Raw genomic sequence first — 24,651 nt, 5'->3', positions numbered from 1 at the left:
ACTGCATTTTCAAAGTACAATTCCACATCCAAAGACCTACTAAGAAAGGTAGTAGAGTGTATTGCGCTGACGGAAGTAGAATGGCTGTTTATTTATCTTCCACAACTTCCATTTCATGCTCCTCCTCCTCTAGCCTGAATGAGCTTTCTGGAGTGCCCCACAAATACAGTTTTTTCTTTCTAGAACCCAACTCATCTTTCAAGATCCCAGCCCAAAAAACTTAATCTCTATAAAACTTGTCCAGAAAAGTATTTTCTGTCTACTTTAAAACTCCTATGAAACATACTGTACTACCCTTAATATTTAGTTGTGATATTTCTTACTCTGCCTTGTCTTATTTTGCATGACTACATTGAAGGGGTTGGGGCCTACAATACAGTTTCTTCTGTCTCCCATTTGATGTTCAATAAATACATAATGCCTATATCATATACAATGTCCAATGAATCTGACAGGCAGGAAATATAATAAATTCATACAAATAGGACACTATCATTTTCTAATTCACATCTGCAAGTGAAAGGAAGATGCTTCTTTATACCAATATTTCTTCATTTTCACCATTAATAACTATATTCCTACCTGTAGAACATATCTCTTGTTTTTGCCCACACCATATCGCTTCTCTCTTCTTTTGTGACAACTCCATTTTCGTGGGGGACCCACCGTCTACTTCTGCATTAAGTCTCAATGGGAACATCTTTCAATATTCTTTCTTCCCCCTCCTGTGGCCTAGGGGTGGTCGTGGAACTAAAGGGATCTGGGCAATTCAACTCTGTGAGCAGTAAAACCAAGGGGGACCCTGGTTAACGCAGATCCATTCCAGGGTAGACCCTGACAAGACTTGAGCTGCCCCTGCTAGGCCCTTTCAGAGGCCTGTGTTCATCTGCCCATTTCAGAGAAATGCCTGCCTTCCTTACATTAGCCAGAGTTGGTTTCACTGCTTGCAAACAATTAACCTCCACTAAAAAGCCTTCACATTTTTGAAGTCACTGAAGTGTCTGGGTTATGACATGGCAGATCATTTTTAGCTTTTTACTGAATGGTACGATTCATATCCATAAAATACCAAAGCAGGCAACTTGCTCAGATTGAAAGTGATTTACCTATGTAATTGTTGGTGAAACAGGTATCTAGGATTGTACTCATTGTAAAACTTAAAGCTACAGATGCAATAACTCTGGGGTAGCTTAGCATCAACCAAGAAGCAGAACCATTTACTGCATTCATTTTTCTAAGTCTCCCGCTTTACTTATTCGTTTTATTTCCATACATTGTCAGTTCATGAATCCCACTCATAAAAATTTAGAAACAATCAAATTGTCTTTAAAGTTTATTTTATTCTGGAGCCGTGGGAGAGGCCGTTACCAGAGTAAACGCAGTCCTGAGGTTCTTGACACCACAGCAAGTGAGTGCTCTTCCACCACCTCCGATGCAATACATCAAGGAGTATACGGATGAAAATATTCAGGAAGGACTAGCTCCCAAGCCTCCACCTCCAATAAAAGACAGTTATATGATGTTTGGCAACCAGTTCCAGTGTGATGATCTTATCATCCGCCCTTTAGAAAGTCAGGGCATCGAACGGCTTCATCCTATGCAGTTTGATCACAAGAAAGAACTGAGAAAACTGAATATGTCTATCCTTATTAATTTCTTAGACCTCTTAGATATCTTGATAAGGAGCCCTGGGAGTATAAAACGAGAAGAGAAACTGGAAGATCTTAAGCTGCTTTTTGTACATGTTCATCATCTCATAAATGAATACCGACCTCACCAAGCAAGAGAGACCCTCAGGGTCATGATGGAGGTGCAGAAACGTCAACGCCTTGAAACAGCTGAGAGGTTTCAAAAGCATCTGGAAAGAGTCATTGAGATGATTCAAAATTGCTTGGCTTCTTTGCCTGATGATTTGCCTCAGTCAGAAGCAGGGATAAGAGTAAAAACTGAACCAATGGATGCTGATGATAGCAACAATTGTACTGGACAGAATGAATAAGAAAGAGAAAATTCAGGTCATCGGAAAGACCAGATTATAGAGAAAGATGCTGCCTTGTGCGTTCTAATTGATGAAATGAATGAAAGACCATAAAGGGTTTTTTGTTGTTTTTATTTTTTCCTTTCAGTAAATTGCATCATATATTAGTTCATTCACTCTTGGAGAGTCTTAAAAGAGATATAACTAGGAGTTATGTAAACAGCTTCACTCTCCAACTTTATCAATTATGAGATGTCACAGGCAGTAATTTCATTTTATGGCAAGCATAGGCAATGAGTGTGACTGCATTAAGAGTAATCAACTTAAAAAGCAAAGTGCTGATGTTGTGTGGAATATTTCTGTTTTTGGAGTTGCACTAAACATTGAAGATAATCCTCAGTAATAGCAAATTTCCGACTTGTTATTTGCTTTAAGAATGATAGATAGAAGCAGCAGCCCTGTAGGTTGCTTGGTGTTAAAAAAAAAAAAAGTTTATTTTATTCTGTATAAGATATACTGTTTAAAAAATATATTTTTTATTGACTTCAGAGAGGGAGAGGGAGAAAGAGAGAAATATCAATGAGAATCATTGATCAGCTGCCTCCTACAAGCCGCCTACTAGAGCCCACTACCCAGGCATGTGCCCTTGAAAGGAATTAAACCTGGTACCCTCCGTCCCCAGGCCAATGCTCTATCCACTGGGCCAAACTGTCCAGGGCCAAATTGTCTTTAAATATGGGTCTCAAATCTACTTCCAGGTAAAAAAGGAGGAATTTTTAGTCTTATTAGGAATTGTTTGGTCATTACTTATTCAAGATTAATTTAACGACGGTAACTATTTACCATCTAATCTCTTATAGGGCTAGAAATGCTTCGTGTCTTGCCTGATGGACCTCATTCAGTGATAAGATCACAGTAATATTTCTATTTACTAATCCAAACTAGTGCTTTAATGTCTCTCAACTTTGCATTTTTCAAGGTCACTCATTTTACTTTGTGCCAGTAGGGTAACTCAGTTAATCTTAGGCAAAAATGTTTCCACTAAAAATGTTGTAATATACTTAAGAAAATATTTTTTGCAATTATGCCCTCACTCCTAAACTGTAAAGTAAGGCACTGTATTCCAGTAATCTACTTTGAATCCATCTAAGAAAGGAGACTCAAAAATCCTTGCATTCCTAACATGTGTGCCTAAATTCAAAACATCCCATTGTTCTTCTCCAAAGTCAGTTTCCTGGGGATGAGAGCCACAGGTCTGCCCATGGGATTCGGGTGGCTGGCCTGCTTGTTGCAGCCGCTCCAAGTCCCACAGACCTTCAGAGCTAAGGCAGAAGACCTGCAAAGAGAGTAGTTTTGCCCCAGTAGGATAGAGCAGAGCCCAGTGGCCGGGCGTCCAATATGACACAGAGCCAGGACTGTGAGGTCAGGTGCACGTCAGGTGAAGCACTCAGTTCCCGGAGCAGATGTACATTGTATGTGGGCTGGGCACCTCCCTGGGATCCGGCACCTGCACAGCCACCACTCAGCAGCCCACCCCAGTGGGGACCCAGGAAAATAAGGCCGAAGCCAGTGTGTCAGGGACCCCACCCCACCCTAGTGCCTCCTCTACAACCCTACACCCAGGACCGGCCCCTCTCAGGAGGCTTCTTTCCAGTACTTCTTTTATGTCTTCCAAGATGTGTGAGACCACTGAAGGCTTTCTCACATTGCTTACATTCATAAGGTTTCCCCCCAGTATGTGTTCTTTCTTCCACGCTTTCTAAGAGACTTGGTAAAACTGAAAGCTTTACCACATTCCTTACATTAATAGAGCTTTTCTCCACTATGTGTGCTTTAATGTCTGGGCATGTGCAGGAGGCAACGAATTGATGTGTTTCTCTCATATCAATATTGTTCTCTGTCTTTCTCTCTGACTTCCACTCTCTCAATGGAAAAACATCCTCAGGTTGAGGATAAAAAAAATAACTAGCATACTCAAAGGCTTTTCTACAACCTTTATGATAGGGCTTATTTTCACTGTGAGTTCTTTCCTTATGATTTATCTACATTATGAATGTTTTTGTGAATTCAAAGGGAACTGGGATGAATAAAGGATTTCCCCCATTGCTTACATTAATAGGATTTTTCCTTATTATGAGTTCTTTTATGACGTCGGAGGGAACTTGGATCAGAGAAAGCTTTACCACAATGGTTACATTCATAGGGTTTTTCTCCAGTATGAATTCTTTCATGAATTCTAAGATACATGGAAAGACTGAAAGCCTTACCACATTGCTGGCATACATGGGGCTTTTTTCCAGTGTGTGTTCTTTCATGCCTTCGACAGGACTGTAGATAACTGAAGGCTTTTCCACAATGCTTACATTCATAGGGTTTTACCCCAGTATGAATTATTTCATGATCTTGGAGAGAAGATGGATAATCGAAACCTTTGCCACAATGCTTACATTCATAGGGTTTTATCCCAGTATGAGTTCTTTCATGACGATAGAGGGCACCTCGATCACAGAAAGCTTTGCCACAATGCTCACATTTATAGGGTTTTTCCCCAGTATGAATGCTTTCATGACGTCGGAGGGAAGTTTGATTAGATAAATCTTTATCACAATGCTCACATTTATAGGGTTTTCCCCCAGTATGAATGCTTTCATGACGTTGGAGGGCATCTAGATCACAGAAAGCTCTGCCACAATGCTGACATTTATAGGGCTTTTCCCCAGTATGAATTCTTTCATGACGTTGGAGGGAAGCTCGACGAGAGAAATCTTTCCCACATTGCTTACATTCATAAGTTTTCTCGCCAGTATATGTTCCTTCATGATTTCTAAGAGAAGTGGAACTGAAAGCTTTATCAGATTTCTTACACTGACAGGGCTTTTCTCCACTGTGTCTTCTTTCATTTTCTCCAGAGTACTTGGGAGACCTGAAAGCTTTGCTACATTGCTTACTTTGATATGGTTCCTCTCCACTATGAGTATCTTTGTAAATTTTAGAGTAAATGAAACGACTAGTGCCTTTCCCACACCCATACAGTTTCCCACCGATATGCATTCTTTCATGATTTCTATGGGAAGTTGAATAGCGGAAAGCTTTCCCACTGGGGCTGCCTTCATGTCTTCGAATATGTTGGTGATGCTTGAAAGCTTCCTCAGGATCCTTACATTTATAAGGGTTTTCTTCGTATTCCTGACACAGGTATAGTTTGGGTCCAATGTGAGAGCTCAGGTGGTTATTCAAGGATAAATAATGCATGAAGATTTGCCTACACAACGTGGCTTTCGGTTGTTTTACTTCAGTAGGAGTTTCCTTCTTTTCATTATGATTTGGAATCTGGTTGAAGTTTTCTCTGGATTCTCTACCATCGTTCCTTGTACAGAGTCTCTCTATTGTATGACTGCTGTAAAAATAAGAAGCATATTATTAATACTCAGTTAATGACTTAATATTTATTAATAATATGACAATGACATTTTACTGTTTTCAAGGAAAGTGTGATGTTTCTGTAAATTCCAATTTTTGAAAGTGGATATCCTAAAACCTCTGAAATAGGCTGGATCATAGGTATTATAAAAACACTTATATTCATTAATGGTACTTCTGTATATAGTTTCCAAGTGTAATTATTTTTATATACTAAACATTAGGTCATATTTCAGAAAAAAAAACATTTAGAGATTATTAGAAGAATCAATACATTTAAAATGGGGCTGATACAATTGGGTTACCTGTTTATAAGATTGTTTTGTGGACTGGGCCCATGTGGCTCACTGGTTCAGCATGGACCCACGCACCGGGATTGGTGGTTCAATTCCCCAAAAGGGAACATGGCCAGACTGTAGACTTATTAACCCCAGTATAGGGCATGCAGGAGGCAGCTAATCAATGTTTCTATCTCTCCCTCTCACCTCCACAATCTAAAATTAATAAAAACATATTTTTGCACCACCAGTGTGGCTCAGTGGTTGTGCACCAACCTCTGAACCAGGAGGTCACAGTTTGATTCCTGGTCAGGGCACATGCCCAGGTTCTGGGCTTGATTCCAAGTGAGGGGCATGCAGGAGGTAGGTGCCACTAATTCTGTCTCATCATTAATGTTTGTCTCTCTTTCACCCTCTCCCTACCTACCTGAAATAAATTTTAAAATATTAAATAAATAAATAAAACAAGTATATAAAACCATTAAAAAAACAACAACAACAAAGATGCTCTTAATGCTTTCTCATGTCAATGCATCTCACCTAAGATTCATCCCATGATTTTCATACTGATCTTCACTATCATGGTCTTCACATTTTTCTTCTAAAATACATGCTAGAAAAAACATTATAAACTATTAAAGAATATAAAAAATGGTTAAATTTTAGGGACACAATGAGCTATGATCATTCCTAGTTTAATTAGCAATGTACTCCCTTTCCATATTTCAGTTCTTGAAACAGCACTGATGAGAAAGCAACACTAGTTTTCCAATTGACTAAATAAGTAACAAGGTTTTGCCGGCCAGAGTAGCTCTGTGGTTGACAGTCAACCAATGAACCAGGTGATCACAGGTCAATTCCCAGTAGGACTGGTTTGCAGGCCAGATCCCTAGTGTGAGTGAGGAGGCTAAAAGGCTAATTCCAATGTAACCCTGATATTTGGAGGGTGGCGACTAGCAATCTGAATCCATTCCAGCCAGCCCAGTGTACATTCTTGATAACCTATAATTCACTACCTCTTTCACAGAAACTGGTCTTGCAGAACCTGTTACAGAGGCCATAAAACTGAGGACAGTGCACTGCCCCAGAAGGGAGGGTTATTAATGCTGGCGCCAGGCCAAACCATCAGATATGGCCTGGAGACCCCCAACACCTGGGGGCCTTCTTGCAAAGCCCATGAAAAGGACCAGAAGCATAATCCATATTTTCGGGACAAAGACTCCAGAAAGATATAAAAGAGAAGCCCCCTGCGTGTTACTTTACTCAGATTTGGAAAGTTATTCCCTGAGTCCACCAGCGTAAATAAACAGTATAATTCTTTTTCTCTAAAGCGTTGCTTAGTTTTTCTCTGGTCTTTTGCAACATGAGGTGCACAGGAGGTAGCCAATCTCTCTCACATCATTGATTTTTCTCTCATTCTCTCCCTCTCCTCCCTAAAATCAATAAAAATATATTTAAAAAAAAAAGAATTTGTCATAACTACCTATTGATGCCAGGTTCCAGAAGGTTTCCAGCATCACATCTGTGTAGAATTTCTTCTGGGTCGAATCCAGGAAAGCCCACTCCTCCATGGGGAACTCCACATTAACATCCTCAAAGGTAACTGTGTCCTAAAACATCCCACATATGCATAGAGGAGAATGGGTCAGATAGCACTGAGGATCTACACATTAATTCATAGAAATTTCACATAGGACACATGGTCCCCAACATTCAGTCTATAGCATGATTTTAAGACTTTTATGAATTTGCCACACTCACTTCCAGAAGAACACATGTAATTTATTTATTTATTTTTTAAATATATTTTTACTTATTTCAGAGATAAAGGGAGAAGAAAGAGACAGAAACAAACATCAATGATGAGAATCATTGATCCGCTGCCTCCTGCACACACCCCCACTGGGGACAAAGCCCGAAATCTGGGCATGTGCCCTTGACCGGAATCAAGCCTGGGACCCTTCAGTCCACAGGACGACACTCTATCCACTGAGCCAAACCAACTAGGGCACACATGGAATTTATTGATATGATTTTACTTTCATCACTTCAAGTCGTTTTGTTTTTTTTAAACCCTTGAACCCCCACCAATCAGGTGGGGCGCTCAGGCTAGCTGAGTTGCCCACTTGTGCTTTATGCCAAGTGTATTCTTTTTAAAAATATATATATTTTATTGATTTTTTTACAGAGAGGAAGGGAGAGGGATAGAGAGCTAGAAACATCGATGAGAGAAAAATATCGATCAGCTGCCTCTTGCACATCCCCAACTGGGGATGTGCCCGCAACCAAGGTACACTCCCTTGACTGGAATCGAACCTGGGACCTTTCAGTCTGCAGGCCAACACTCTATCCACTGAGCCAAACCAGTCAGGGCCATCACTTCAAGTCTTCACTGCTCTCTAATGTCAGGGTAAAGAGCACCTTGAACAACTTCTATATTAATAAATTAAAATACTTCTATTTTATTCCCATCAATTCCTTGTGAGAAAACTCATCTCAATTATAACCATTTGATGCAGCAGTCCATGAAACATACTGTTATATCTGCATAAAGTGTTAATGACTATGAATACAATAAGGGCCTTATAGCTTTCTCTTCTATACTTATCACCAAACAGGGGAGACCAGGAGGTGCGTGAAAATACAACTTGGAACAAAATGTATTTGGCCATATTGTCCTGAAGTACCCCAGATTATTAGAAGTAGTCAGATACATCTAAATGAATGAAAATATTCTTGTGAAAGAGTATGAATGATCATTTGTTTTTATAATATTTGTTAGTAACTCAGTTTGACCTTTTGCCTTTCTCATTTCATGGAGTTAGGAAGTTAGAGCTCAGGCATGAGCAAGGCAGGACAACTTAGCCCTCTATAAAAGTCCTCTACTCATGAGCCTGAGGGTTACTTCATACTGATTTTTAGGACACATGGACACGTATATTGAAATCATAAGATCACACTCAAAAGAAGTCTTTCCAGTAGAACTCTAACACTGTAACCAGAGCCTGGACATTGAGGAACAATTTTAAGACTTGGCATGTACAAGGCCCTTTATTGAAATCTGCAATATTTTCATACTGAAGTGGCACATGATTCCAAAATACATAGGGGTGGTTAGGGGTACTGAAAATATCAGGCAGAAAACTGTAAAATTTGTCTAAACACTATGTTCTACACCTGAAACTAATACAAAATAGAATTAAATGTAAACTATAATTGGAATCCTTGCTAATAAAATAGTAATATGCAAATTGATCGTCACTCCAACACACAAGATGGCCGCCCCCAAGTGGTCAAAGATGGCCAGCATGGGATGGCAGTTGGGGAAGATCAGGCCTACAGGGGAGGGCAACTGGGGGCAACCAGGCCTGCATGGGAGGGCAGCAAGAGAGGACCAGGCCTGCAGGGGAGAGCAGTTGGGGGAAACCAGACCAGCAGGGGAGGGTAGTTGGGAGGGACCAGGCCTGCAAGGGAGGGCAGTTGGGGATGATCAGGCCTGCAGGGGAGGGCAGTTAGGGGTGACTGGTCCAGCAATGGAGGGCAGTTGGTAGAGACCAGGCCTGCAGGGGAGGGCAGTTGGGGGCAACTGGGCCAGCAGGGGAGCAGTTAGGTGTCGATCAGGCTGGCAGGGGAGTGGTTAGGGGCTGATAAGACTGGCAGGCAGAAGCAGTTAGGGGCAATCAGGCAGGCAGACAGGCGAGCGGTTGGGAGCCAGCAGTCCTGAATTGTGAGAAGGATGTCTGACTGCCCGTTTAGGCCCGGGCCTAAACGGGCAGTCGGACATCCCTCGAGGGGTCCCAGATTGGAGAGGGTGCAGGCTGGGCTGAGGGACATACCCTCCCCGCCCCCCCTTGCATGAATTTTGTGCACCAGCCCTCTAGTGTAAGCTATAAATGGAAGCATATATGGTGTTTATGGAGAGGAAAAATTAAGATCATTAAAATGTTCATATTATCGAGAGAAGAGACAAGATGGCGGTGGAATAGGCCGAAGTGTCCCAACACTTGTCCCGGAGCAAACAGAATGAGCTGAAACGAATAATATCTACCCCGAATTGGCGAAGCAGACTCAGCTGGTGAGATAGTTTACAGCCGGGAAGGGCAGAGTTCCCCTGGAAAGGTAAAAACCAGGGTTCTGGGCAGGAAAGTTTGCCAGATCTCTGAGCCCAGAGGGTCAGAGGGAAACCTTGTGGCACCCAGCTGCATCCCTTGGGACAGGCTCAGCCTGAGGGGGGGAAAGGATATCTGCAGGACTGTTGGCGCCAGGGGATTTGAGATCTGGGTGCCATAATTACGAAAGACTGAGCCCAGAAGGGGCAGCCTGAAGCATTGACCAGACCATGCAGTGCCGGTAAAAGAAGAGCTCCCAGAGACTCAGTCTTCCCCGTTTCTGTGGCTGGCGTTTGTTTGTTTTCACTGAACCCTGTTCATAGGACATTTCAGATACCAACACTCACCCATGCTGAGGAGCGGGAGAAGGTGCAGACAAGTGGACTCTGGGGAGAGGCTGGAGAAAGAAGGGGACTAGGAGAGGTGGCAGCAAATTGAGTGCTGAGTCACGCCCAAGCCCAGGACCTGGGCAGTCATTTTTTCCTAAAGTTATAACCCCTCCCTCCATCCCCAGGTAAGGAATACAGCCACACCCAGATTCCACCCTGAATGGTACAAAGGAATAAAATAATCTGATTAGTCCCTGGGAGTTAACAAGGTCTGGCCTTCAGTCCCAGAAAAAGAAAAAAATAAAGAAATCACAGACATTCCAGAAAACTGGGATCTTAAGCCAGCCAAAGGATTGACATTTCAATTTTCCATTTTTATATTATTATTTTGTTAGCTTTTATTTTGCTTTTCTCTTTGTTTTCCTTTTTTGTTTGTTGCTCTTTTTTTGCCTTTTTTGTTTGTTACTTTATTTTCTACTTCTTTTCACATTATTTCTTCATCATTTAATTTTATTTTTACTTGCTATTTTCTATTTTTATACCATTTTTAAATCAATTTTTTTGTAAATATATTATTTTGTTCCCCTTCTTTCTCTTCTTATCCACTCATCCCTTTATACTTCCTCTATACTGAATTGAGGTCCTCCCCATATTTATCCAATTCTTAACCTTATTTCCTGTATATCAGCTCAGCCTCTATATATTCTGCCCCCACCCTCTCTACTGAGTGTTTGGTGTTTGTATTTGTTTGGTTTATCTATTGGCTCTGTGGTGTTTTCTCCATAAATATATATTCTCCTTTTTTTTTTTTTCTCTCCTATCTTTTTTTCTCTCTCTTAGATATCATTTGTGCTCTCTTTTCTCTCCCCTAATTATCTTTTCTCAGGTGGTTTCTTATATTGGGGTTATCAGTGCCGTGGGTCATGTCTTGCTAAGGTGAATATTTTGGGATTAGTGTTCTACATTCTATTTTCATCTTTCCTTTAGCATCCTTTTACTCTACCTCAACTTTACCTTTATGCAAAAACTCTCTTCCTCACTTTCCCCCTTTTGTTGTCCTGTTTCTCTTACCCTATCCCTGCTTTAGATTTTCCCTATTCCTTATTTTTACCCCATTAAAATTTCACCCTACTTATATATCTAATTTCCAATCCCCTGCTCTAAATCCATATACACCTCTCTCTTCTCTTTCTTCACTATCCAACGTTTTTTTTCTCTCTGTTGTTGTTTGCTTGATTGTTGAGTATATTGGGGGTTTTTTTATGCTTGTTTGTGAGATTGTTTTGCTTTTGCTTTTTCTGTTGGTTATTTTTCCGGTTATTTTTTTGCTTCTGTTTTCCCTCACCTCGCTTGATATTAGTTGTTGTTTGTAGCTTGCATTCATCTCCAGGGATCTGTTGCTGGAATTTGTTGGGATTAGTGGATGCTCTATTGGAGTTTTATCCCCATATAAATAGTTTCTTCCCCTCTTCTACTTCATTCTCTTTCTTTTCTCTCTTATTTTTTTCCTTTTCCCAATTTCATTTTTGTACTCCTTTTGTTATGCCCAGATTTCAGGATCCCCAAAAGACCACCAGGGAGCCAGCCGAGTCCGATGCAAAAGAAAAGAGTCTTTATTCGAGCTAGCTCGAGCTCCCCGTCCACCACACTCACCGATGCAGCGGCAGGAGGTAGAGAGAGAGGGAGCTCTGTGTGGAGATGGGTTTTATAGGGGGGTTGGAGTAAGGGGAGGAGAGAGGACTGCGGGCCCTGCCGATTGGCCAAGCGCAAGTCGGTGTCTTGTTACACAGGATGTGGTCGTATCTACGGCGTGCACTTCCCTTCATTATCATTGGTTAGTTTAAAGAAATCCTAGGTGTGGCTAGCAGAGGCTTGTGCTTCCGGGAAGAAGCTCCTTGCTGAGCACATGGCTAATGGCTGCTGCCCAAAAATGGAGGATCCAGGGTAAGATGGAGGGCATAGCCCTCGCCCTGGGGAAAGATGGAGGGCTTAGCCCTTGCCCTTTCACTTTTTTTTCTTTTTCTGTTCTTTCTTTTTCTCTTCTTTCTTCTTTATCCCCTAATTCTCTTTGATCGGGTGGTCACCTTTATTTGGGGTTACTAGTATCGTGAATACATTTGTGTTCAGTGTCTTGTGCGTTGTGCCTTGTTGTGTTGTATTTTTTGCCTTTAAATCAATGCAGCAGAGAGAGAACTACATAACCAAACACCTGGAGAAGAGAGATCATGGGGAGACAAAGAAACAGCCCGCATATGAAAGAAAAACAGCCATCACCAGAAAAGGAAGTAAATGAAATGGAGGCAATGAAGGCAAGCAACCTGTCAGAGAAAGAATTCAGAGAAATGGTCATAAGGTGGATGAAAAGAATGGAAGACAAATTCAACAATATGTGTAAGAACCAAGAGGAAATGAAAAATGACATCAATGCTATAAAAAACTCAATAGAAAGCATCAATAGTAGACTAGAAGAAGCAGAGAACCACATCAGTGAGCTAGAAGACAAGATAGGAAAAAATACCCAAGCAGAGCAGCTTCTAGAAAAAAAATTAAAAAGCAGGAGGAGAGCTTAAGAGAACTTTGGGAAAACATGAAACGAGACAACATCCGCATAATAGGGGTGCCAGAAGGAGAGGTAACTGAACAAGGAATAGAAAACCTGTTTGAAAAAATAATGACAGAAAACTTCCCTGATATAGGGAAGAAAAAACTCACACAAATCCAAGAAGCTCACAGAGTCCCAAACAAAATGAACCCCAAAAGACCAACGCCAAGGCACATTGTAATTAAATTGGCAAACACCAACAACAAAGCAAGAATCTTTAAAGCGGCCAGAGAGAGAAAGAAAGTTACTTACAAAGGATCCCCCATCAGACTAGCGATGGATTTCTCAACAAAAACACATCAGGAAAGAAGGGAATGGAATGAAATATACAAAGTCATACAAAGGAAGGGTTTGAATCCGAGAATACTGTACCCAGCAAGGCTATCAATCAAAATTGAGGGTCAAATCAAGAGCTTCACAGACAAAAAAGGACTACAGGAGTTTATTACCACCAAACCAGAAATGCAAGAAATGCTAAAGGGCCTTCTGTAAAAAAAAAAAAAAAAGGAAAGAAAAGAAACAAAGAAGGAACACTGGTAAAGAATAAAAATGGCGACAAACAAGTATCTATCAATAATAACTTTAAATGTAAATGGATTAAATGCCCCAATCAAAAGACATTGGGTAACTGAGTGGATAAGAAAACATGGCCCATATATCTGCTTTCTACAGGAAACCCACCTCAGAAAAAAAGATGCACACAGACTGATGGTGAGGGTTTTTCAGGCAAATGGAAATGGAAATGAAAAAAAGCTGGGGTAGCAATACTTATATCTGACAAATTAGATCTCAAAGTGAAGGACATAAAAAGAGATAAGGAAGGCCACTTCATAATACTAAAGGAATCAATCCAACAAGAAGAAATAACTCTGGTAAACATACACACCCAATATAGGAGCACCCAAATACATAAGAAAACTTCTGGAGGAGATCAAGGGAGAGATTGACAGCAATACAATCATAGTAGGGGACTTTAACACCCCAATATCACCATTGGACAAATCTTCTAAACAAAAAATCAGCAAAGAAACATCAATCCTAAATGACTCACTAGATCAGATGGAATTAATTGACATCTTCAGAACATTTCACCCCAAAGCCACAGAATATACATTCTTCTCAAGTGCACATGGGTCAGTTTCAAAGATAGACCATATATTGGCTCACAAAGTCTCTTCAAATTCAAGAAGATAGAAATCATATCAAGCATCTTCTCAGATCACAATGGCATAAAACTGTAAATCAACTACAATAAAAACAATACAAAAAAAATCAAACACATGGAGACTCAATGGCATGCTATTAAACAATGACTGGGTTACCAGGGAGATCAAAGAAGAAATAAAAAACATCCTGGCAACAAATGACAATGAAAAGACAACAATCCAAAACCTATGGGACACAATGAAAGCAATCCTGTGAGGGAAATTCATAGCTCTACAAGCCGACTGCAAAAAACAAGAAACAATGATAATAAATTACCTAACCCTACAACTCAAAGAGTTAGAAAGAGAGCCACAAGAAAAGCCCAGAGTAAGCAGAAGGAAGGAAATAATAAAGATCAGAGTGGAGATAAACGACATAGAGACCAAAAAAAAAAACAATACAAAAGATCAACAAAACCAAGAGCTGGTTCTTTGAAAGGATAAACAACATTGATGAACCTCTAGCCAGGCTCACCAAGAAATAAAGAGAGAGGACCCAAATAAACAAAATCAGAAATGAAAGAGGAGAAATAACAATAGACCCCACAGAAATACAAAGGATTGTTAAAAAATACTATGACCAACTCTACTCCAACAAACTAGACAACCAGGAGGAAATGATATATTCCTAGAAAAATACAACCTTCCAAAACTCAATCAGGAAGAATCTAAAAATCTCAATAGGCCAATAACTATGGAAGAAACTGAAGCAATCATCAAAAAGCTTCCAGCAAACAAAAGCCCAGGGCCAGACAGCTTCACAGGGAGTTTTACCAAACATTCAAGGAAGAACTAAAACCTATCCTCCTCAGACTATTCCAAAAAATTCAAAAGGAAGGAACACTTCCAAAGCTCATTCTATGAAGCCAGCATCACCCTAATACCAAACCAGATAAAGACAACAATGAATGAGAATTACAGACCAATATCCCTCATGAACATAGATGCCAAAATCCTCAACAAAATCCTAGCAAATCGGATCCAGCAGTACATCAGAAAGATCATACACCATGACCAAGTAGGTTTTATCCCAGGATTCAAGGATGGTACAATATCCACAAATCAATAAACGTAATACAACACATAAACAAATTGAGAGATAAAACCCACATAGTCATATCAATTGATGCAGAAAAAGCATTTGACAAAATCCAACACCCATTTCTGACAAAAACTCTCAGCAAGGTGGGAATAGAAGGATCATACCTCATCAAAATAAAAGCCATATATGACAAACCCACAGCCAACATCATAATCAATGGGCAAAAACTAAAACCATTTCCCCTAAGAACAGAAACAAGACAGGGATGACCCTTCTCACCACTCCTGTTCAACATAGTACTGGAAGCACTAGCCGTTGAGATCAGACAAGAAGAAGAAATAAAAGGCATCCAAATTGGAAAAGAAGAAGTAAAACTGTCCTTATTTGCAGATGACATGATACTGTACATAGGGAACCCTAAAGACTCCATCAAAAAATTATTAGACTTAATAAATGAATTCAGCAGTGTAGCAGGATACAAAATTAATTCCAAGAAATCTAAGGCATTTCTTTACACCAATAGTGAACTTACAGAAAGGGAGACTAAAAAAGCAATCCCATTTACCACTGCATCAAAAAAATTAAGATACCTAGGAATAAACTTAACTAAGGAGGTAAAAGACTTATATGCGAAAAACTACAGGACACTGAAAAAAGAGATAGAGGAAGACATAAATAGATGGAAGAACATACCGTGTTCATGGATTGGTAGAATCAGCATCATCAAAATGTCCATACTACCCAAAGCAATCTATAGATTCAATGCAATCCCCATTAAATTACCAAGAGCATACTTCACAGATCTAGAACGAACGTTCCAAAAATTCATCTGGAATAAAAAAAGACCTCAAATAGCTGCAGCAATCCTGAGAATGAAGAATGAAGTAGGTGGGATCTCAATACCAGATATCAAGCTGTATTACAAAGCCACTGTTCTTAAAACAGCTTGGTACTGGCACAAGAACAGACATATAGATCAATGGAATAGAATAGAGAACCCAGAAATCGCCCCCAACCACTATGCCCAATTAATATTCGACAAAGGAGGCAAGAGCATACAATGGAGACAAGACAGTCTCTTCAATAGATGGTGTTGGGAAAATTGGACAGATACATGCAAAAAGATGAAACTAGACCACCAACTCACACCATACACAAAAATAAACTCAAAATGGATAAAAGACTTAAAGGTAAGACTGGAAACCATAAAAATACTACAGGAATCCACAGGCAGCAAAATCTCAGATATATGCCGAAGCAATTTCTTCATTGATACTGCTCCTAGCGCAATGGAAACTAAAGAGAAAATAAACAAATGGGACTACATCAAAATAAAAAGCTTTTGCATAGCAAAGGAAACTACCAACAAAACAACAAGAAGGCCCACTGCATGGGAGAACATATTTGCCAATGATATCACCAATAAGGGCTTAATCTCCAACATTTACAGGGAACTCATGCAACTTAACAATAGGAAGATAACCAATCCAATCAAAAAATGGGCAATGGACCTAGATAGACAGTTTTCGAAAGAGGACATACAGAAGGCCGAAAGATATGAAAACATGCTCAAAGTCACTAATTATACGAGAGATGCAAATCAAAATGATAATGCAGTATTATCTCACACCCGCCAGAATGGCTATCATCAACAAATCAACAAACAACAAGTGTTGGAGAAGATGTGGAGAAAAAGGAACCCTTCTGCACTGCTGGTGGGAATGCAGACTGGTGCAACCACTGTGGAAAACAGTATAGAGTTTCCTCAAAAAACTAAAAATGGAACTCCCATTCGACCCAGTGATCTCACTTCTAGGAATATATCCCAAGAAGCCAGAAACACCAATCAGAAAGGATATATGCATCCCTATGTTCATAGCAGCTCAATTCACCATAGCTAAGATTTGGAAACAGGCTAAGTGCCCATCAGCAGATGAGTGGATTAAAAAACTGTGGTACATCTACACAATGGAATACTATGCTGCTGTAAAAAAGAAGGAGGATCGGGGTAAGGGGAAGAGATCAACTAAAGGACTTGTATACATGCATATAAGCCAAACCAATGGACACGGACAACAGGGGGATGAGAGCATGAGTGGGGGTGGGGGAGTTGGGGGTTAATGGGGGGATGAGGACACATTTGTAATACCTTAACCAATAAAGAAATTAAAGATAAAAAAAAATGTTCTTATTATCCAAAGCAATCTATAGATTCAATGCAACTCCTTTGAAGATACCAATGGTGTATTTCACATAACTAGAAAAAATATACAAAAATTTTATATGGGACCACAAAACTCCCTGAACAGCAACAGCAATCTTGAGAAAGAAGAACAAATGTGGATGAATAACACTACCTAATATCCAACTGTACTACAAAGCCATAGTAATCAAAACAGTATGGTCCTGGCATAAAAACAGCATATAAGTCAGTGGAACGGAACAGAGAGTTCAGTAATAAATCCTCTGTCTCTGTTGTTTGGGTTTATGCTACTCAGAACCCATTTGCTGTGCTGGGTCAGTGTGAGAGAAGATTCTAAGGCTAATGTCCCAGTCCACCCTTTTATGAGTACCCATTTATTTACTGTAGGATTTTTTCTGTTTCTAAGCTCTCTTCTTATATGTAAGATTTCAGGTTGTTAGACTACTCAGAAGAAAAAAAATATGAGAAATAATCATTCAAACCTCCCCAAGTCTTTTTTTTTTTTTAACCTCCCCAAGTCTTTTTCCTAGGAGGATTCCAGTAGGCTGCAGAAATAGCCCAGTGGGGGTAGGGGTTGAGGGGGAGGCCACTCCCATTTTTGTAAAAAAAAAATAATAATATCATTAAAGCCACTAAAGGCCAACGAGTTATCGCTATTAAAAATTTACCAAGAAATGCCTTCAGTAATAATAATTGGCTTTAAAATCTCAAAAGTTGATAAGGCAAAATAAATATAATTAAAGGTATATGATAAAGCTTTTTCAGTGGTAATTATATTTGCCTAAACACAGTTTTCCAAAGTCTTTGGAAACTTAAAACTTTGGAGTTTGCTGAATTAAATTGTAAAAAATTATTAAATATCTAGATATTTTGAAATAACAGGATACTGAAATATTAATCTGAATTTGCCTCATGTGGAGAATCTAGAGGATGGATTTGAATTTGTTAATAAGTCTTGTATTTTCTTTGAAACAGCTCTTAAAATGTGAATGTACTGCCAATCTGAGGAATGTTAATTACTTACATGCTACCTAAAGAAGATTTTTAAGGGTGAAGCATTCTAACTAATTGGAAAGTAAATATGGCTTTGTGTAATGGAAGGCATGAGGCATGGAGATACATTTTGAAGGAAAAAGAAAATGGAATCTAAAGTTGGTTATTTCTGAAATTTGTAAGGTGTCTGAGGAAATATTTGTGAAAGTTGTAGAAAGTTTGTGGAAGTTGTGGAATTTTGTGAAGAGAAATGTGAAAAGGAAATTGTATAAATGACACAAGCCAGTAAGCACGACAGGTGGAATAGGAAACTGAGATGGCTAAACAGCAATTTGGAGCCATCTCGTAAATTCTATCTTCCCTAAACCAAGGACACTTAAGAGTAAATGATTTGCATTTTGACTCCCTAACCAGAGGGTATATCCAGATGGTAAACAGCTTATATCAATGTACTCCGGGAAACAGGTAGCAGAAATCCAATTAGTGTCATTTGCTGACCACACCCAAGGACGAATGAAGTTAGAGAATAAATCCTTTTTTGGGTAGTCCTTTTCTAGTCTGTTAAAGGGGAAAAGATCTTTCCTGTTTTTTACCCAGGAAGCAAAAGTTCTATAAATTATTAAAATGGTTATATGTTGTATTAAGCAGGAATTTTCTTAAAAGCCATCTTTTAATCATGGAAACTGAAGTTTCCTAGCCCATGTTTGTACCTAATACACTTCAATACATGAACTTTTGGAAAATAAATTTGACAATCCTTCCAGAGTTTGAATTTTAAGAAACTTTTTCTTTACCTAGAATTGGCTTTAGATCACTCCAATTGGCTCTGGAATGCCTCGAGTATTTGTTTTCTCTCTCATGAAGGAAAATTTTCTCCTTAAAGAACACGGGAAGCTTTGTCAAATAATAACTATATTATGCTTTCATTTATAGCTCTGTTATTCAAGAATATTGTGTCTTGCAGAAAGGACAAGATTCCATGTCATTTGCAAGTATTACTGATTCTTAAACTTTTTTGTGTTTCAGATATAAGAAAGCATTTTAAAAGCAATTTGGTAAATTATATATTTCTCTCTTACCTGTCCCTCCAGTATTTGGCAATTCTTAATAAATAGCAATACAGTTCTTTGCATGAATTCAATAAGACCTGTTTCCAATGTAGCTATATCAAGATAAACTGATAATGGGCCTGCTTATAGCAGCCTTGGCTTCACCACCTTTTGCAGAACTTTGTCCATCCAGCATTCCACGGGAATCCCTTACATCCACAAGGACAGGCCACCACTGAACGTGCCCAAGGTAACCTGAAGGGTATGCTGGTAAAACAAAAAAGGGGGGCCTGGGAACCAAGATGGCGGCATAGGTTAACGCCGGAGATTGCTGCCTTGAACAACCAAATCAAAATACACCTAAAAGACGGAACGGACATCATCCAGAACCACAGGAAGGCTGGCTGAGTGGATATTCTACAACTAGGAGGAAAGAGAATATCATACCCAGACTCAGAGGAGGCGCAGTGCTGAAGTGAAATACTCAGACTCCCAACAGCAGACCAGAGGAGCGCAAGAATCAAGGCAAAGATTTGAAATGCGAAGAAGCAAAAAACACCCAACCGGAAAAGCAAAATGAAAAAAGAATCCGAAAATACGAAGATAGTGTAAGGAGCCTCTGGGACAGCTTCAAGCGTACCAACATCAGAATTATAGGGGTGCCAGAAGATGAGAGAGAGCAACATATTGAAAACCTATTTGAAGAAATAATGACAGAAAACTTCCCCTACCTGGTGAAAGAAATAGACTTACAAGTCCAGGATGCACAGAGAACCCCAAACAAAAGGAATCCAAAGAGGTCCACACCAAGACACATCATCATTAAAATGTCAAGAGCAAAAGACAAAGAGAGAATCTTAAAAGCAGCAAGAGAATAAAGGTCAGTTACCTTCAAGGGTGTACCCATATGACTGTAATCTGATTTCTCAACAGAAACTATGCAGGCCAGAAGGGAGTGGCAAGAAATATTCAGAGTGATGAATACCAAGAACCTACAACCAAGATTACTTTATCCAGCCAAGCTATCATTCAGAACTGAAGGTCAGATGAAGAGCTTCACAGATAAGAAAAAGCTAAAGGAGTTCATCACCACCAAACCAGCATTATATGAAATGCTGAAAGGTATCCTTTAAGAAGAGGAAGAAGAAGAAAAAGGTAAAGATACAAATTATGAACAACAAATACACATCTATCAACAAGTGAATCTAAAAATCAAGTGAATAAATAATCTGATGAACAGAATGAACTGGTGATTATAATAGAATCAGGGACATAGAAAGGGAATGGACTGACTATTCTGGGGGGGGAGGGTGTGGGGGTGCGGGAAGAGACTGGACAAAAATCGTGCACCTATGGATGAGGACAGTGTGTTGGGGGGTAAGGGCTGAGGGTGGGGTGGAAACCGGGTGGAGGGGAGCTATGGGGGGGGGGGAAGGGGGAGGAAGAGGAACTGTAATAATCTGAACAATAAAGATTTAATTAAAAAAAAAATAGTAGAAGCCTTCCATTTTGAACAGCAGCTCAGATTGTATTTACTAGATGGGATGCTGCCTGATTCCTGAAAGGGGAATCAAGCCAATTAATCCTTTCAATTTGTTCAGTTGAAGTTTGTTTTTAACCGTTTGAAAAGCACCGCAAAACAAATAGCCGATAAACATGCTGTGACTCAGAGAAGGGAAGATGGCGGTTAGGATTCCGGGGAGAGACTGGAAGTGCAGGCACTTGTTGCAGAGCTAGGCCTGGGGGACAGGGGGTGGACTTGGGAGCCTGCTCCACAAACATCAAAACCCCGGAGAAAACGGGGTCCTTCTGGGGAGAAAGGAGGGACAGGGGGCCCCACAGACCACAGCTCCTCCCATGCACGAACCGCGGGGGCCGAGTCCCCATTGTCCCCAATGGCCCTCCCCGTGGTCACCGCACCGACTGCGGAGCCGCGGGGATGAGGGTGCAGAGCTGCCCAGACGCGCTCCGCAGCCCAAGGCCCTGCCGCGGGGACACACTGGCCGCCCGGGTGCCGGCTGGGCCCCACCCTGCGAGCCCGAGGGGCCTGCAGTTTCAGCGGAGCCCCCGGCGCCTCGGGTCCGCAGGCTCCGGACCTGACCGTGGAGAGACGGTCCCGCCACGGCGGCTCCACCCGCGCCTCCTCCCCGTCCCCGCGCCCGGCCGCACACTCACCATTTCTGGTTCCTGGGCCTCCCGAGTCCCGCCTGCAGCTCCCACCACCTGACAGATCGCAGATGAGAGATGCGATCTGACTGAACTTCCGGGTAGTAGCAGAGCGTAGCCCCACCCACCTAGACCCGCCCCCACTCCGTACCGCAGCCCCGCCCACCTGGCGCTCAGCTCTGCTGACAGATGCTTCGCACCACCTGCCCCTAGCGCCTGAGGTGCACAGGCCTGAGCCCAAAGCAGCCAGATCTCCTGTCCAGGGAACCTTTGCACTGAGAGGCAGCGCTGAGCGTCCCAGGGAACAGTGGTCCTTCCTTGCAAACACACACACTGAAAAGGCACCTAAGGAATCTGGCTCCATTTTCATCTTTGTTGACAGCTGATGTCTGACGTGTGAATTTTCCAAAAAGGTGCACAGGCTCAGGGACCAGGGATGCCTTAGGGTGGTATCCTTCCAGAACCACAGTCAGATTCCCAAAAACAGCATTGAAACCAGAAACAAGCCATCATTTCCAGCACGAAAAGTGACTTCTGTGCACTTAGAATGGTTAACTTTAGAAAACGTTTTTCACATGAAAACATGTGTTCCCACAGGTGATTCAGTCACGCTCCTCTGAGGCCATGAGCCACCCCTTACTTGTGGTTGTCTTGTGGGCAGTTCCACAGACCTACCCAGAGCAAGGAGATGGGCCAGGCACAGAGGTCACCAGGGTGGGAAGCCCAGGTGTCCAGCAATGGGCAACCAATTGTAGGGTGGGGGCTTGTCCCCAGGGTGACTTTTCCTCCTCTAGCTCCAGGCCCAGATAAGCAGCAAAATGCCAGTGCTGACATCAGGACCAGCTGCACTGAATAATGACCCCTGGCCTGGTGCCGGCCTGTCCATCAGTGGAGGCCACATCCCTGAATGGACACACCTGGAAAGCTACAGAATATTCCATTCAGCTCTTCCCCTGGGACCTTCCCTGAAATCTCCACCCTTAAAACCTTTAGAAAGGAGGACCCAGTGCGCTCTCCCTCCCTGGAGCACACCTGTACCTTTCCCTCCCCCCTCTTCTCCTCCTCCCCCAGGCAGGTTACCATTAGCTTGTACTCCCAAGCTTCAAGGGGGCTTTCCTTTACCTCCTTAGCTCCTTTCCTAAACCCATTTCCTCTTAGAATTACTTCTCTTACCTCCTTAATTTACACAATAAATGTTCTCTTATACTTTGGGTCTTGCTCTGGGTTCTTTCCTAGCCAGAACCCAAGTACCCAGGCTGCTGAACCGATGTTTAGTCTGAACCTAGTCAGACACCTGGTGCCATTCCTGTTGCCACCACAGTTACACTGTTTAATCCAGCAATAATGAGATTCATCAGAAAACTGGGTTCCATCTGTCAATGTAAGAATCATTCAAACCTCACAAGAATTTTTGTGAGTTTATTGTCAGGAAGCAAAATGTCAATGGATTGAGATATTGTTCCAGGGAATGACAGTTTTGTACCTTATCTATAATAATAAAAGCATAATATGCTAATTAGACCAGATGTCCTTCTGAACGAAGCCAGGGCTGTGAGTGAAGCTAAGGTCCCGGGTGCCTGTCAGCATCCAGAGAGAAGCTGGGCGTCCCAGGTGCCAGAGTGAAGCCAGTACCGGCAGCTTAGGAAGGAAGGTCTACTCTTGCACAAATTTCATGCATCAGTCCTCTAGTTTTATATATTACAATCAGAAGAAAGGTTCCAAGTGGGTTACATGAAATCCATTGTGATACATTTGGGGGTAAGAGTGGGTGGTTCCTGTAGTCTCCACAAGGGCCAGAATAGACTTAGTGCTGCTGCATCCACCTGCACCATGGAAACCATGAGGTCTCAAGACTCACCCTACAAGATGGTCTTTTCAGCCAAAGAGCCCCACTGAAAAGGCACAAGGAGTTCCTTGTATGTATAGAGAGATTTTCCCCGTAGCCTTGGCATATGGCTCTAATGGAAAGAGTCACACAAGGTTCAAGCAGCTGCTCTGTGGGAGGATCACTGCGAAGATGCAACTGCTGATTAACCAATGAGCTATAACTGGACAATCAGATTCCTTCCTTGCCGGGGTTCTTGTCCCAGCATGAAGAAGGGTTCAGGAATCTGAAGAAGGCTGTGCATAGATGTTAAATAGGAATCCAGAGACTAATAATGAGTCCAAAGATGAGATATAATTTTGAAAGGCATTGCGGGTCAGAGGAGCTTAACTAAAGGAGCTAAGATCCAGGATGTTAAGTCTAAGGTCTTAGGTTCTCCCCATCCCCAAGACCCCATGCTTTTTATTAACACAGTTTGTCCTCAGGCACTGAGAAATGAAATACAGACATGAAATATAGAAATAAAATATAGAAAAATGAAATGAAATATAGACATGATGTTTGAATATAGACATATAGTAGTGGTAGAATAGATGACATTTTTCTATCTAGTGTGGCAGAGCTATACACTTCAAAGGGTCAGGGTTTGGTACAGAGTCCATTGTCAGAATGGGGGAATTAGCCTACGACTATTCAGGTGTTTGGCCAGTAGGAGGCAATAACAGATTAAGATGCCTTTTAGCTGTCTGGCAGCCACAATCTATTTAATGTATCCTATTCAGGTTTGGGGAAATGCCTTCCAGGGATGGGCAAACTTTTTGACTCGAGGGCCACATTGGGTTCTTAAACTGGACCGGAGGGCCGGAACAAAAGCATGGATGGAGTGTTTGTGTGAACTAATATAAATTCAAAGTAAACATCATTACATAAAAGGGTACGGTCTTTTTTTTTTTTTTTTAGTTTTATTCATTTCAAACGGGCCGTGCACTCCGCACCTTAGTATTTCACTTCAGCACTGCGCCTCCTCTGAGTCTGGGTATGATATTCTCTTTCCTCCTAGTTGTAGAATTTCCACTCAGCCATCCTTCCTGTGGTTCTGGATGATGTCCGTTCCGTCTTTTAGTTGTTTTTTGAAGTGGTTGTTCGAGGCAGCAATCTCCGGCGTTAACCTATGCCGCCATCTTGGTTTCTCCAACCTTTTAATGAAACTATTGAAATTATGACATGCTGGAATTGGCCTCTGGCACTTCCACCCCTGTCCTTGGGATATATTTTCTGCCCACTGATGGAAAACTAAAGCCATTTTATTTATTTATTTGTTTGTTTATTTGTTTGTTTATTTCCTTTTAATGCAATTTTATAGCAAAAACACAATAAAAGACCTTGCCTGCAGAATGGGGTGATTTACTGTGTTTCCATGTTTGGCGGTCCCCCTAATAAACATGCTGTCGT

The 24,651-nt window shown here is 41.2% G+C and overlaps 3 protein-coding genes across 3 annotated transcripts in view; 1 reads left to right on the top strand and 2 right to left on the bottom strand.

Moving 5' to 3' along the window:
- The window catches only part of LOC118659320 (putative zinc finger protein 833), a 41,293-nt gene extending 19,848 nt beyond the window's left edge, over positions 1–21,445 (bottom strand). The window contains exon 1 of the mRNA XM_036315603.1: positions 21,384–21,445. The gene's annotated coding sequence lies outside the window, so the exon portion shown is untranslated. The remainder of the gene's footprint in view (positions 1–21,383) is intronic.
- Positions 1,406–2,019, top strand: LOC118659321 (mediator of RNA polymerase II transcription subunit 7-like). Its single transcript, XM_036315604.1, has one exon. It carries the CDS (start codon positions 1,433–1,435, stop codon positions 1,997–1,999), a length of 567 nt encoding a protein of 188 aa, XP_036171497.1. The 5' UTR covers positions 1,406–1,432; the 3' UTR covers positions 2,000–2,019.
- LOC118659316 (zinc finger protein 709-like) lies at positions 2,095–21,481 on the bottom strand. Its single transcript, XM_036315598.1, has 4 exons — positions 21,384–21,481; positions 7,160–7,286; positions 6,217–6,289; positions 2,095–5,375 (listed from the first exon to the last, which is right to left on the bottom strand). Exons 1-4 carry the CDS (start codon positions 21,384–21,386, stop codon positions 4,091–4,093), a joined length of 1,488 nt encoding a protein of 495 aa, XP_036171491.1. The 5' UTR covers positions 21,387–21,481; the 3' UTR covers positions 2,095–4,090.
- Between the last annotated feature and the right edge of the window lie 3,170 nt (positions 21,482–24,651).

Source organism: Myotis myotis, unplaced genomic scaffold (assembly GCF_014108235.1).
Source record: "Myotis myotis isolate mMyoMyo1 unplaced genomic scaffold, mMyoMyo1.p scaffold_m19_p_6, whole genome shotgun sequence".
In the NCBI taxonomy this organism is placed as follows: domain Eukaryota; kingdom Metazoa; phylum Chordata; class Mammalia; order Chiroptera; family Vespertilionidae; genus Myotis; species Myotis myotis.
This window is presented reverse-complemented; position numbering and strand designations above follow the sequence as displayed.